At 27.4% G+C, this 17276-nt stretch overlaps 1 protein-coding gene across 1 annotated transcript in view; it reads right to left on the reverse strand.

The window, feature by feature from the left end:
- Positions 1–1917: 1917 nt before the first annotated feature.
- The window catches only part of LOC113365758 (5'-3' exoribonuclease 1), a gene marked incomplete at its 3' end in the record, with an annotated part of 40179 nt that continues 24820 nt past the window's right edge, over positions 1918–17276 (reverse strand). Inside the window, 5 exon segments of the mRNA XM_026607295.1 lie at positions 1918–2121; positions 5537–6082; positions 9831–9917; positions 11752–11946; positions 13785–14098. Of these exon segments, the coding sequence (XP_026463080.1) occupies positions 1918–2121; positions 5537–6082; positions 9831–9917; positions 11752–11946; positions 13785–14098 (1346 nt within the window).

Below are 17276 nucleotides of genomic sequence, written 5' to 3' on the forward strand. Positions count from 1 at the left end.
TTTAAAAAAAAAACAAAGAAAGAACACTACTGAAAAGTAAACTTGTTGAAAAAAAAAACAGAAGAAAGAACTCTACTGACGAGCAAATTAGACAAAAAAATAAGAAATAACTCTACTGACAAGCAAACTAAAAAAAAAAACAGAAAGAAAGAACTCTACTGGCGGGCAAAGTCGATTTAAAAAAAAACAAAGGTAAACTCTGCTGAGAAGCAAACTCTTTTTAGAAAAAGACCGAAAAAAACTCTACTGACGAGCAAATCCAATAAAAAAAAAACAGTACGCGCAAAAACAATTTAAAGAACAAAAAGAACTCTACTGACGAGCAAACACAATTCCAGCAAAACAGAATTCTACTAACGAGCAAAATGATTCTCGACATACTTAATACTAATTAATTATTAATTACTAATTATTGAGAATTTACATAAATAAGAAAAATAGAACTCTACTGACAAGCAAATTGACTTTTGACTCTACAAACAATATGAAATGATTGGTAAATTTGTTGCAAATTAATAGAGTTAAATATATTTGTAAATTATTATAGGCCTATAGTAAATGAATTAATACTAGTTTGAAATTGTTCTAAGTAACCCATTTCTTTTCAATGAAAGCAATTCAGTTAATATCATAAGCCTGCGAATCTAATAAATTTAAAAAAAAAATAGCTGGACTGGTTAAGAAGTTCTGCAGCAAATTGAAAATACATTTAACACATTTACACATTACACATACACACATACATATATACATACATATATTAGGTTGTCAAATATCTCCCATCCGCTTTTTTGCTCTTGGTTTATAATACAAAAAGGCGGAAGGGAGATATTTGGCAACCTTATATATATACATTTACATACATAAGTACATAAAAAGCTACACAGTATAAATAATATTCAGATATGTATCATGTAATATATTGGTATCTGTCCGTAAAGGGTCTGGGCGTGTTTCCATACAGAATTGGCCCCACCCTGGTATTTAAATGAAAATTCGAAATACCAAATTTCAAATCCGTAGCTCATCATTTGACCGAGATATCAGTGAAAACATGTGAAAGTGGCCCCTTTTTTGAAACTCACTTTTTGTCGGAAATATGAGAGATATCGAAAAACTGTTAACGTCATTCTATTTATACCGATCTTGTCTATGTTGTTCATATCAAATAATGTGAAAAAATTATTTGTTAGTGCGTGAAAAGGTAAAAATGATTTTTCATTTTCTACCAGTGCGGCTCTTTTGACTACTTTTAAATTAGCATCATTCGAAAGCTTGTACATTTTTCTTCTGTTATTCAAAAATTCATTTAAATGTAAGTGGAACTTTAGGTGAAAAGTTGAAAAAACTTAAGCTAGTACGCGCGCATATGGCTCGTCGTTATCGCGCGTCTCGACAAATTCTGTATATAAGTATGGAAATATTTATTAAAAATCAACATTTATTTATATCTTGTATATAAGTATATTCATTAGTCATGATAAAAAAATCTAATGCGCCGAATAAAACAATAATAATTATTATTGATTATTTTCATTCGCCTTATAAGCTTCTAATATATTCCAATGTATGAAAAATTTAAGATTTCAATATTTTTCATATATTTACGTCGGCAATAATATTTTATTTTAATTGTAATTCATTACCTTTTATGATTTTTTGCAATGTTATTGTATTTTATATAATATGTATTATTTGTGTGAGCTATTAATATCGATTCTGCAATACTTCTTTTAAATAAATCTTTTTCATAATATAATATGTGCGGATTATTATGTACTACAATATTACTCACACTTATTTTCATAAAAAAAATTTAAAAATTACCTTTTTGTTCCCCAAACCAGGCTGATTACTTCCTCCTGCTCCCGTAGCATCATTCTCCTTCTTCATATTTTGCTGAACCGAATTATTCACCGAATTATTCATTTGTTGCTGTCCAGTATTGCTGGCATGTCCATGTTGACCATCATGACCTGCCATGATCTGCATTTGATCGCTAGTATTCCTACAAAACTTTTCGAACTGCTTCTCAATCTCTCTCTGCTTCAACTGCAATTTCTCGAGCTGCTGCAGGGCCTCCTCTCTTGCGGCCGGAGAAAGAGAAAGTTCAAGTTTACCCTTGAAAGAAAGAAACCAGAATTAATGGATGGTAGGGTTTATACAAAAACCGACATTTCAGAAAACCGGTTTCCGAGTTTTAATTTTACTAAAAAACCGGTTTTCGAATTTTATATAGAAAATAAATTTTTGCTCCAATTTTCTGTAATTTATCCGCAAATTTAGTGTAATTTAGAATAGTATTTGACTGAATTTATTTATTGTTCAGTTTTATAGATAGTAAACAAAATTATTTTAATTTTAATTAGCAGAACTAAAAAATAATAGTTTATCTTGATTAAATAAATTTGAAAATAATTATTCGTTATTCATGCATTACTTTCACATATTAGGGCATTAAACGGAGCGTTTTAGGTCTGAATTTTTTTACTGTGCTCCGAACTGAATGAAATTTTGGAATTAGGTTCATCTTACCCTCGAGTTCAAAAGTGAAAACAATTCGGATGACACTCCTTCTCAATTGTGTAATTACATTTTTTCAAATTAACGTCGGAAATCGATGAAAAAAGTAATTATAAGAAAAAAATGTCTTTTATAGTTTTTCAAAAAAAAAAACTAATACTTTTCAAGTTACTGGCCACTAAAAATTCATATATTTTTAGCGTTTTTCTTCGTTTTTTTTGCAAATATCTCCTAAAATATACATTTTAACGGAAATCTTGTAATGAACAAAATAATGTCAATAAAAATCTTAATAAATTAGTATTACATAAAGTGTTCTAGGAAAAATATTAAGCAAGATTTGAAAGAGCAAAGTCGTTTTTTATTTCGTTCAAGATTTAATTATTGTATTTAAAGCCATCTAGTGTCGAGGATTTACATTTTATGCATTTCGGTCAAATTGGGTTCTATAGTGCCAACATAAGCTTTAAAATGAGTGCTGCTACAAGTTTTTTGCGTGTGAAATGAGTGAACTATCATGCAAATAAGAAGCATATACGAAGTTTTTTTCTTTTAAATCATATGGTTTAATGAGCGCCATTTCCACCAGAATTAAAGTAACTCACATTCCATCTAGAATTCAATTATAGACATCTTGATGGGTTCTAGCAGATTCACTACTTTAGTACAAACTATTTTCAGAAAACTCACGATTTTATAAAAACTTTTTTTTCACATTTCATAAATGTAATTACACAATTGAGAAAAGGTGTCATCCCCCAAACCCGAATTGTTTTCACTTTTGAACTTGTGGTTAAGATAAACCTAATTCCAAAATTTCATTCAATTCGGAGCACAGTAAAAAAAAATCAGAAGTTATACCTTTTTTTCCTCTCCGTTTACTGCACTATATAGGAATGAAAATATTTTTATGATAGTGAAAGGAAAGTTTTCGAATAAATATAAATAATACATTTTTAAATAAAAAAAAAATCATTAAATAAAAAAAATAAAAAAATATTAGATACATGTTGAAAACAATTAATCTAAGCTTATATTTCTGTTCCGAGCAATTTTAATTAAGTAATTTTAAACATTCTATTTGTTTTTTTTTTGTTTAATAAAATATGATTTCAAAAAATTGAGAACGTCTATCGAATTGCTTCTTAGACGTGTCCTTTGTTTTCTCACAAAATTTCCTAGAATAGAAAATACTCTCATACTTGCGACCAAATCATACTTAATTGCTTTTAAAGCCTAATAATTCAAAGGTTTTGTTCTTTAATTTGTGGCTTCTAAGGGTTTAAAACTCTTTTTTTCAAGTTAGAGTAAAGCAACGTACTTCTTCAAGAAGAAGTCACACTGATTTAAATTAATATATACTCTGGTATAAAAATCGAAATTAATAGATACTACACTAATATATACTAAATTAATAAATCTAAACCTTTGTGACCCTAAATCGCAGACTGATAAAATATCAAATGCTATTGAACCGATATGATTTCAAGAATCAAAGCGAAAACTGACTTTTTTCACTAAAAAACTGGTTTTCTAATTCATAATTTTCGCAAAAAAAACGGTTTTTGAAAACCGACAAACCCTAATGGATAGTATATGAGTATGTGCAGGATTGTCCCAGAATTCAACGTCAAGTCGAAACGGGGTGACAGGGGAAAATGATTTTTTTTTCATATGCAGTGGAAGAGTAGAAACTAGAGCTTTGGTCAAATAGTGACCAAATTTTTATTACCATCCTAATTTTTTTCTTGACGTTGAGTTCTGGGGCACCCCGTACTACACCTGTATTTTGGTTCAAGTTTATTAGTGCAGTAAACGGAGAGGAAAAAAGGGTATAACCTCTGAATTTTTTTACTGTGCTCCGAATTGAATGAAATTTTGGAATTAGGTTCATCTTACCCTCAAGTTCAAAAGTGAAAACAATTCGGGTTGCGCCATCATTACCCCCCCCCCATTTTATAAAAACTTTCTTTTCAATTTTTTAAAAATCGAAATTATTTTCGTTATATCTCTAAAAGAATAAAAGATACGTATAAAAGCATATAGATAAAAATCAAAGGGATCTTTCTGGCTTATTATTGTTTTTTATTTTTTTTCTTTCACACAAAAATTGACAGAGTTATGAATGTTTAAAGACTGCGCGGCCGCGCAAATTCGAAAAAAAAAGTTTTTATAAAATCGTGAGTTTTCTGAAAATAGCTTGTACTAAAGTAGTGAATCTGCTAGAATCCATCCAGATGTCTGTAATGAAGTGAATTCTAGATGGAATGTGAATTACTTTAATTCTGGTGGAAATGGCGCTCATTGAACCATATGATTTAAAAAAAAAAACATCGTATATGCTTCTTATTTGCATGATAGCTCACTCATTTTACACACAAAAAAATTGTAAGAGCACTCATTTTGAAGTTTATGCTGAGCACTATAAAACCCAATTTCACCGAAATGCATAAAATGTAAAACCTCGACACTAGATGGCTTTAAAAACAACAATTAAATCTTGAGCTAAATAAAAAACGCTATTTGCTCTTTCAAATCTTGCTTGATATTTTTCCTAGAACACTTTATGTAATAGCGATTTATTAAGATTTTTATTGACATTATTTTGTTCATTACATGATTTTCGTTAAAATGTATATTTCAGGAGATATTTGCAAAAAAAAAGAAGAAAAACGACAAAAATATATGAATCTTTAGTGGCCAGTAACTTGAAAAGTATTAGTTTTTTTGAATAATTATTATGAATTATTATTTTTTTCTTATAATTAGTCCTTCTATCGATCTCCGACGTTATTTTGAAAAAATGTAATTACACAATTGAGAAGGGGTGTCACCCCCCCCCCCCCCGTGGGATGATGGCGCAACCCGAATTGTTTTCACTTTTGAACTTGAGGGTAAGATGAACGTAATTCCAAAATTTCATTCAATTCGGAGCACATTAAAAAAATTCAGACCTAAAACGCTCCGTTTACTGCACTATATGTTCTTTTGGGGTCTGAGTGTTCGTGTTTACCTTTGAACAACTGCCAGTAGAAACTCTTGCCTTTCTAACAGCCTGCAATGGTATAAATGCACTCGGAGATGCATCTGCAGCTTTTCCTTGCAAACCACCCTTAGCATTTCTATTCCTGTTAACCTCCTGATTTTCATTAATACTGACATTCATATTAACATTACTATTGAATGATTGTCGAACCATCGGTTGTTGCACCATCAAATTCGGCGGTCGCACCACCAAATTTTGCTGTTGTGGTTTATGCACCATCAAACTATTACCCGGTGGTCTTATTATATTGTTGTAATTAGGAAATTGCTGCTGGTTCACCATTTTCTGATTTATATGTTTATGAGGTGAATGTCCTGGCATTTGATGGAATTGCTGTTTCTGGTTCGGTGACATTTGATAAAACTGTTGCTTCTGATTCACAGGCATTTGGTTATATTGAGGAGGTGGTGGTTTTTGGTGGTTCGGAGATGATCCGGGCATCTGATGGTGACGAAATTGCTGCTGAGGTTGGTGGTGATGGTGGTGTTGTGGTTGTTGCATGGGACGATAGTTCTGAAAATTTACTTCATGGTTTTCACACATGTCGCAATAATTTTCATTTGTGAAAGAAATATAAATAAAATACACCTAAGTCTCTTTTTACACGGTAGATTGGTTCCAGAAGAAGCCGTGTAGAAAAAAACGTGTAAAAAAAGACATTGATCTTATACAAAAATGGGTAATTTGTTCCTAATCTCTAAAACCTATTAAAATTAGTGAAAAACAAGAATTTTTAAGATCAAGAATTCATGGGGAATTCACTTAAATCTTTAGGCTAGTGTTCGCAAACTATCGATACTATCGATGGTTTCAGACTTTTTTCTTTCATAAATACTTTTTTGTGATATGAACATACTTCGCAAAAATTAAATTTGACAAAAAAAATTTAAGTACATAAAATTTCAAATCGTGCTAAATGGAGTAAAATCGTGTAAAAAAATTAAAAATATTCAATTTTCAAAACAAAAAGACCGTGTAAAAACAGACTTAGGTGTAGTATGTAAACAAATTCGAATTCGGTTATCTTAGAACATATGTGTATTACCAAACCAAAATGGTTGAATTTGGGCAAAAGGCAACGAAAAAAAAGCAAAGTCTTTTGCAGATCATCTATGTAGCATTTTTAGCGCTCGAAATATTTCCCAGAATAATTTAATTAACAATTTCGTAAATCAACCCATACATTTAACACCGTTACGACATTTTTCACCAAATGATGTCTCATGTGAAATAAGAAAGATAAAAAACAGATCTTCACCGGGTATGGACAAAATTACTCCAAAAACGATAAAAGAATTCTGTGTCCAAACTTAATTTTTATTAAAGAATAGAATCTCTTACTATGATACACGTGTGATTTTTTTGATTATATTTTTGTAATAACATATTTGCGATTTAGTTGAAAATATATTTTATTCTTCCCGTAATTTCTATATATCTTTACGTTTCAGAGGCTTCTGAACCTTAGAACAAATGGATGTGTGTGTGCGTGCATGTGTGTTCGATTCCTATTGATAAGAAAACGTGCTAATTAGTTTTTAGCAAAGACAGGTCCAGCCGTTACGGAGATACGGAGCAAAAAGTGCAGAAAATAGAAATCGAGTTTTTGAGAGGACGGAGCATCCGAATTGAATGATTCAAACAACGTTGCTCTTGTATTGGCGTAATAAAGAATTGATTAGATTTTTGCAAAGGCAGGTCCAGCGGTTTCGGAGATCCAGTAAATAAAGTTTTTAAAAATGCCTTTTGGCGGTCCAAAATAAGATATTGAATCGACCGATAGGAATGGGTACTAACCACATTCGAGAATTTTCAATTTAAATAAAAAAAAAAAAAAATTTAAAAGAAGCATCTTCAGATTAGGCAATTTTTATCAATTGTTTCCAAAATTTTCAAAATTGTTCAAAATTTCAAAATACTTGAAAAAATGTAACTTTTCTTTTCTGAGCATTCAAAAGTTTTAAATTATTGTACGTAACTTTGGATAATGTAGAATAGTTAAAAAAAAACGGCACCTAGTCTTTCTAATTATGATTTGAAGCAAAACACTAGTGAGAAATTGCTGGAACTTCTCGTACCGCAATTAAAAATCTTGATACGGAACCCATAGAAATGCAAACAAAATTGATACACATTATTAAAATCTCTATAAAATATCTGATACTTTGATGTTCATATGTCCAATAAACATTTTTGACCAATAAACATTTTTTTAACTTATTTTTATTGAGAGTCCATAACCGCTGGACCTGCTTTCCCAAAAATTTAATCAGTTCTTTATCTTGTCAATACAAGAAAATTTTTTTTAAAACTGAGTTACTGTTTTTGACACTTTTTGCTCCCTATCTTCGGAACGGCTAAGCTTGCCGTCGCCAAAAACTAATCAGCACGTCTCCTTATCAATACGAATCGAATGTTTTTTGAATTATTCAAATCGGTTGATCGGTATTCCCGAAATCGTCGACAAAAATTTGTATCCGCATACACACACACACATTAGTTTACATTATTTTTACAAACCCAGGTCCAACCGTTTTAAAGATACCGAGCTAAATGTGAAAATATAGCAGTTTTTTGAGAGAACTAAGCATCCGATTTGAATGATTCGGGAGAGTCCGCGATTGTCGTCGGCAATGATCGCTCAGACATGTGACGTCACAGTCCCCTTCTGTGTTTGAGCACCATATATAATGGAAAACATACGAAGACTAACAGTCCTGGTAGTGTAATGTCTATGAATAGCATCCATCCAGATGATAGAAATTTAGGATTAGAAATAAAACTAAAGTTATATTTATAAACAAATATTTTTAATCGACTCTCTCACTTCTGTAATTGATTATTTTTGTAGTTTCACCTATTGAAGAAGAGTTAAATAGATACTCGAATCATATGAAATTGAAATTTTTTTTGGAAACAATTTATTTTTATTATCTAACTTGATGTCTGTTTAAGATATATATATATATATATATATATATATATATATATATACATATATTATAAAATATATATATGAATTGAGAGGTTTTTTCATCAAAACATAAGATGTCTCGATGAGAAGAGTTCTTTTTTTAAAACCTTTTTATTTATTTTATTTTAATTTAATATTTATTTTAATTTAATAGTTATTAAAAGTCATGCTCTGTAACTTGTATAGTAATTAGTGCATTATATTTTCAGTGTTATTTTTTTTGGTTTTTCTTCAAATTATTTGTATGCACTGAAGATGGGTCAAATCAGGACCCGAAACTATATACATATATGTATATATGTATATATATATATATATATATATATATATATATATATATGATGATAGTTTTGTCGACGTTGATACATATTTGTAATATTTTTGCAACCCAACCGTCGAATTAAAAAAAAGTTTAAATAACAAAATTATTTATTCCATTAAACGTTTCGACACTTGATGTGTGTCATCATTCAGTAATCTAAAAAACATATGACATAAATACAAAGTTGATGATAAATATAAATATAAAAAAGGACGAAATTATACATACCAATCCAGGAAAAACAACAGAAAAAACTAATTATGAAAATTTATTGTGTAAAATAATAAAATACTATTATATTAACAAACGAGAAATAGAAGGAGCACATGTTGCCCTCCTATATTTTATGTTATTGTTAGCGGTGCATTGTGGACACTGATCAAGGTTACAAAGCAAGTGTAGTTAACATGTTAAAAGTGTGGTTCAGGTTTATCATATGTTCAGAAAGCATCGTTTTGAATTGATTTGGGTTACTGAATGATGACACACATCAAGTGTCGAAACGTTTAATGGAATAAATAATTTTGTTATTTAATCTTTTTTTTTAATTCTACGGTTGGGCTGCAAAAATATTACAAATATATATATATATATATATATATATATATATATATAAACATACATATATATTATTGTCTCTTCTCTATATTTAATTAATTGTCAGAAATCTATACTTTAAAATAACAACACGGTGTAGTAATCTTTATAACTTTTATTCAATATTCTCACTTGTCCGTCTCTACACGTTCACTCTATTCAACTCTTTTTCACTTCTCGCATGCCTTCATTCTCTTCGTACAGTCACTATGGCCAACTGAACAAAAGCTCCCTCTTACCAACTGCACGGTCTGAAATGATCCACGCCATATTCAAACATGCATTCAAACATTCACACAATTTATTTCGCTAAGAACGTATATATATATATATATATATATATATATAAAAGATAATGTTCTCCTTACCATTTGATTTTGTGGGGATCCATACCACTGCACCGGTGGTGGTGGTAGTACATGTTTGACTGGCGAAGGCACCATATTAGCAGCATGCTAAATAAAAAAATTTTATTTATTTAGTATACTCAAAAATACTAAATCATTTTAATCAATGTCACACTTAACAGATACCAATGCGTTGCACTTATAAATAACATACGCATAAAGTCAATATAATGCTCTTTCAGCTTTTTGAGGTTAGATTTCAATTGTTGACAGTGACAAACATTTGAATAAACGCTCGTATAAACACAACAGATTTTATATGTTATATGTTTTACATATGGGTCATTCTTTTACAAACCAAACACCAATTAACCTTGACATTTTAGAATTGTCTGAAAATTTGTTTACAGATGCTATTCATAAAATCATTTGACACGTATTTCAGGATTTTGCTGAAAAAAATTTTTTTACGTAAATATTTACGATTGCAATATGGATTTTTTGCTCAATTTCTATGAACACCATCTGCGGTAAATTAATTATCTCCGGATGTGCTGATCGGATTAGTATTATTTTTTTTTTATTACACTCATATTGAAGTGAACTTTGTAATAATTAAAAATTTTTTTTTTGTTTTTGCAATTTTCTTAACAATAACAACACTTAAATATTTACAAATGTTTTACTCAGCCTTACCCCAACTTGAATCGATCCAAAAAAAAACATATTTTTTCTTTTTTTCTCTGCAACAAAATTCATTTTACAATTTGTTGGAAACTTTGTTACACCAAAAGATATTAAATATTTTCAAGCGCGAGCCGCGCTTTTCACGTCGGGGACCTCAAAGATTTGTACTCCTTTGTCACTTTCGAATAACAATCTTATTGTTTTTCGGTTGAAAAATATTTTATAATTTCGCTTCTGGCGAAAAATGAATATATAGTCGAATAGAGGAGAGCGGAACTTAAAAGTTCATGGGTAAAAAGATCCACTGCCAATATCTCAAAAACAAGTAAAGTTAGAAATTTTTAACAACAATATTTGAGATATTTGCACTGGATCTTTTTACCCACGAACTTTTAAGCTCCGCTCTCCCCTAATATTTATTTTTTTCGACTATATATTCATTGTTCGCCAGAAGCAAAATTATAAAATATTTTTCAACCAAAAAAAAAAATAAGATTGTCATTCGAAAGTGACAAATGAGTACAAGTCTTTGAGGTCCCCGACGTGAAAAGCGCGGCTCGCGCTTGAAAATATTTAATATCTTTCGACGTAACAAAGTTTCCAACAAATTGTAAAATGAATTTTGTTGCAGAGAAAAAAAGAAAAAATATGTTTTTTTGGATCGATTAAAGTTGGGGTAAGGCTGAGTAAAACCTTTGTAAATATTTAAGGGTCGTTATTGTTAAGAAAATTGCAAAAACAAAAAATTTTGTATTAATCATTACAAGTTCACTTCAATATGAGTGTAATAAAAAAAAATAATACTGATTCGATCAGCACATCCGGAGATAATTAATTTACCGCAGATGATGTTCATAGAAATTGAGCAAAAAATCCATATTTCAATCGTAAATATTTACGTAAAATTTTTTTTTTTCAGCAATATCCTGCAATAGGCGTCAAATGATTTTATGTATAATATCTGTAAAAAAAATTTCAGACAATTCTAAAATGTGACATTTTATTTTTTCGAAAATCCGTACGATTTGTAAAAGAATGACCTATATATGTTATAAGACTGATAACATAATATACTAAGAATCGGCCAATAAAATTTAATAACATGGATCTCGACACATAATTTTCCATTACGGGTTTCTTTAATTTTTCTTAAATATCTAAATACAATTTTAAATATCAACTTGTGACTTGTTGCGGAATGTAAATATAATTGATTTTTCTATTGTCAATCCTCTTATTTGAATTTACCAATTACCTTGAACATATCTTGAACCGATATAGGATTAGCTTGCCAGCTTGGCCGTTGTTGTGCTTGTGGCTCGATTGGTTTTTGCTGAGGAGGACTCTGTTGAACAATTGGTTGATTTTGAACCTTTTGAACAACTCCTAATATCTGTTTTAGGGCTTCTGTGCCTGTGTCACTGCTTGGAAGAGCTGCCACAGGATTACTCTAAAAAAATAACAAAAATGTAATAAACATATATATATATATATATATATATATATATATATATATATATATATATATTCACGATGTTGGTTCGCGATGGACGCCCAAACTACTGAACCGATTTTTAATTTTATTGGCTCATCGTGTGCATATACGAGTATATCCAACTTAGGTTATAGGAAATTTTGAAAAGTAAATTTGAAATATAAATATATAATTTTTATATATTTCTAAAAATTTTGACAGAAAATGACCAAAAAAAAAAACAAAACACTAAAATGACAAATGTCAAAATTTAAGGAAATTTCGATATATAATTTTTGAAAAAAAAATTTGACATTTCAAAAAATAAAATTCAAAAACATGTACATATATAGAAATATCCAACATTTAAATCCAAATTTGATGAAATGCTATATTCAAAATCACTGTTTATAGTTTTAAATCTAATTAAAAATCAATGCTTAAAAATTTAAATAAATGTTGACATGTAAAAAAATTAAATGTCATTTGTCAGTATTTATGAAAATAATTATATAAATAGATTTACGATTTAGATTTAATTGATTAGCTTACCAAATTATTTCGGAAACCAAAACTTCATCTAAACATTATAGATCAGAGATCACAATAAAAAAGCGGCATATTGAATTTAAAATTAATCATAAACAAAATTTTGACATTTCACAAAAAAAAAGTTTAATGACTTACTTAAATAAGAAGCAAATAAATTAATTGTTCCAAGTTATGTTATAGGCAATATTGCCAAGCAAATTATAGATACAAAACATTATTGTAAAATAAATATTATCATATTATATTAATTTTCGACCAAAAAGGAAATATTTTGACATTTATAAATTTAGTGCATATTGCATATATGAAATTGACATTCACAATTTTTCAATTAAATGCAAATGTAAAAAATCAAATATTTATATAAAAAATTGTATATTTAGATAAAGATACTGCGTTGATTTAGACTAAAATTTAATTTATTCTTTAATTTAAAAAAAATGACATGAACAAAATTAAAATAAACAAAACAGTATGATGCGTTTGAATTATTTATCGGAGTGTAGAGAAATTTGTGTAATTAAAATATAATATTATTATTAATATATCAGTTGAGATATATTTTGATTGTCATCGCAAATGCTAATCTTACAGGAAATTGTAACCTTTTAAATGAAATAGTACAATCTGAGGGTATCATTGGAATCTGACAAAAACAAACTAGACAAACTAAATATTATATCATATCATATTAAATTTTGACCGAAAAGAAAATATTTTGACATTTATAATTAATTTAAAATAAAATGCAAATGTCAAAAATCAGATCTTTATGTAAAAAAATATTTATTTCCACAATATTCCTGTGTTGATTTAGCCAAACTTATGAATTTAACAATTATATAATTATTCATTGATGACTTAAAATAGTTATTAATTTATTCACAAATAAATAATATTTGAAAGAAAATTTTATTGACATATATGACATGACAAAAGTATAATAAACAGAAAACTATGATGCGAGTGAATTAATTTTTGAAGTATGAAGTATGTCAAATAATTTCGAAAATTATAACATGTTTTTAACTATTTGTCAAAGAATCAGAGTCCAAATCTATTAAATATTTGATTTTTGGCACTTTTATCAATTTTTTATCAATTTAGGCATATTTTTTATGGCAAAACAACGTTTGCCGGGTTAGCTAGTATATATATATATATACGTGTATATATATATATATAAATACATACGTATATATATATATAAATATATATATATATATATATATATATATATGTATATATGTATCTATTATTACCTTTTGTTTAAGCAAATCATCCCAAAACTGTTTCCGTTGCTCCGGATCATTATTAATCTTAAACTGGTACTCCTTAACATCGTCATCATTCAATAGCGAATTAACTTTGGCCTCGTCCTGATTTTGACAGACCTTGCCAGCTGGCTCTGGTTCTTTTGTGTTTTCTGGTGCCGCCGAAGCAACTGCTGGATTAGGCTGTACAACCTGTTCTTCCGTTAGTTTGATAATAGTTGGTTCACTTGCTTCGGAATCATTGTCGTTTGCAAGTTTGTCTTTAGATGGAATATTTGGACCCTTGACTGTCAGGAGTTTGGCTAAAATAATAAGAGGATAGATATATGAACTGGGTGTAAATGGCATATTGTCTTAGAGCAAGTTGCATTTGTAATATTGTTAAAATACTTAATTAGTTAATTTAAAAAAAAAAAAACACTAAAAAATGGAGATACAAAATATTGACTTTTTTTTTTCTAATTATTATCTTCATATGACTGTTATTGTTAAAATACTTAAATAATTAGTTAACTAAAAACTTATAATTTAAAACACCTAAAAATTGTGAAACAAAATTTAATTTTTTTATATGACTGTTATTGTTAAAATGCTTAATAATTAGTAAACCAAAAACTTATATTTTAAACACTTAAAAAATTGTGAAAAAAAATACTTCCTTCATCAAAATACCTAAAATTTGTAAAAAAAAACAAACTTATGTTGTAAATAATAATGAAAATGATAGTGATAATAATAATAATAATAATATAAGACACTTAAATTTGTTAAAATATTATAAAATAACCCAAAATTTGTTAAATAAAATAATTATATTGTAAAAGTATTGCAAAGCTTATTGAAATACTTATTAAATTTTTAAAAAATTACTTGCAACAAACAAACTAGTTATATTTATAAATAATTAAAATTAACTAAATATAAATAAGTTTATAGTAAATAAATTAAATAATAAATAAATGATAAAATAGCTAATAATTAATTAAATTATATTAAACCTATAATACATTGACTTAAGCCTTATTATAATATTATTATACTGACGGCTTGTAAAATTAATAAATAAATAAATTAATTAATTAATTAACGACTTGATCAATAGAAAATCATTTTTGAGTGTTAAATAAGTAGCCGATTTGCTGTAGACCATTCTAATGTAGATACAGTTCCAGATTCTTCAATTTTGCACAATTTTTTCAAACGTTATAGTCATTTTCGACAATAAGTTTGAATGTTATAAATTATTGAACTAAAAACGATGATTATTACGTAAGCACTTTAACCTTTAATCCCAAATTCTAATAAATTTTTATAATCATACCACTTTTCCAAGGCCTATAATATTTTACCATGTTCGTTTATACTAAAGTCTATTTCAATGCAAGTTGCGTAACATTAACGAAACGTAATACGTAATATTAACGAAACATTCTCTTACGTTTATGTTTGCAAGTGTTCATTGAGAATACAACAATCACATAGGACACTTTTTTATATTCATCATTGTAGTTTAGTTATTTAATACAATCAATATATATTATTATATATCAAATGAAAGCTAATAAAATTATCTATAAATGTGGATAACAATTCATATAACGTTTCTAACAAAATTTTATACAATTTTATTTTAAAACTTTGAAATCAAAATGGCGTGTCTATAACATTAGTTTCATCAGTTGCAGTTTTTTATATCCATGTTTATTTTGATATAAATATTTAAAAATGTAATAATAGTGTTATATATTGTTAAAAATCTTATAAAATTGTCTACAAATCTGTATATAACGTTTGAAACTTTTCGAACAAAATTATTTAGGAAAAAAGTGTAAAGTTTAAAATTTTGTATCCAGTTATGAACAATTGGTGGATTTGAGCGGTACATTTTTTTAAATTTAGTATGTTGTGATGAAATTTAATTTGTTTATATTTTTATGTATTGTGATATATCACTAAAAGGTCAATAAAATTATCTATAAATCTGTATATAACATCTTGTAAATGTTAGAACAAAATCATACAAAAATAATTCATTAAACTTTGCAATGAAAATCTTCGTCAGGCGTCCGTACTATTTTAGCTTCAACGCTTTGGTTCATAATTAAATTTATTTTGTTATACTTTAATTAAAAATATTATTATTATTATATACAATTAGAAAGCTAATTATACTATCTATAAATCTTTGTATAATAATTCATAACGTTTCTAACAAAATTATATAAAAAAAATATTTAAACTTTGAAATCAAACCGGCGTGTCTATAACATTAGTTACATCGGTTACAGATTTTATATGTAGGTTTTTTTTCGATATAAATAATTAAAAATTTAACAATAATATTATATACTGTTGAAAACCTAATATAAGTGTCTACAAATCTGTATATTATAACGTTTGAAAACTTTCCGAACAAAATTATTTAAGAAAAATGTGTAAAATTTAAAATTTAGTATCCAGTTATTAGCCAATGGTGGTGGATTTGATTGGTTACATTTTTTTATTTTTGGCCTTATTGTAATAAAATTTATCAGCATTTTTATATATTGTGATAATTCACTAAAAAGGTGATAAAATTATCCATAAATCTGTATATAACATCTTGTAAATGTTAGAACAACATTATATAAAAATCATTTATTAAAATTTGCAATGAAAATCCTCGTCAAGCGTCCTTACTGTTTTAGCTCCAACGCTTTGGTTCATAATTAAATTTATTTTATTAAAAATATTATTATTATATACAATTATATTATTATTATTATTATATACAATTAGAAAGCTAATTAAATTATCTATAAATCGGTGTATAATATTTTTTTATATAACAAAATTATATCAAAAAAAAATTTAAACTTTAAAATTAAACCGGCGTGTATATAAAATTAGTTTCATCTTGCGTTTTTTGTGTGTTGACGTTTTTTTTTAATATATGCAATTAAAAATATAACAATAATATTATATATAGTTAAAAACTTAATGAAATTGTCTACAAATCTGAATATAACGTTTGAAAACTTTTCCAACAAAATTTTTTAGGAAAAATGTGTAAAATTTAAAATTTAGTATCCAGTTATAAGCCAATGGTGGATTTGATTGGTTACATTTTTTTATTTTTGGCATTATTGTAATAAAATTCATCTGCATTTTTATATATCATGATATATCATTTAAAAGTTAAGGAAGTTGTTTATAAATCTGTATATAACATCTTGTAAATGTTAGAACAAAATCATATAAAAATCATTCATTAAACTTTATGAAAATCTTCGTCAGGCGTCCGTACTATTTTAGCCTAAACGCTTTGGTTCATAATTAAATTTATTTTGTTATACTTTAATTAAAAATATTATTATTATTATATACAATTAGAAAGCTGATTGAATTATCTATAAATTGGTGTATAATAATTCATAACGTTTCTAACAAAATTATATTAAAAAAAAATTTAAACTTTGAAATCAAACCGGCGTGATGCAT

Source organism: Ctenocephalides felis, unplaced genomic scaffold, assembly GCF_003426905.1.
Source record: "Ctenocephalides felis isolate EL2017-DRISC unplaced genomic scaffold, ASM342690v1 CF-g0.4_SCAFFOLD_01170, whole genome shotgun sequence".
Lineage (NCBI taxonomy): Eukaryota > Metazoa > Arthropoda > Insecta > Siphonaptera > Pulicidae > Ctenocephalides > Ctenocephalides felis.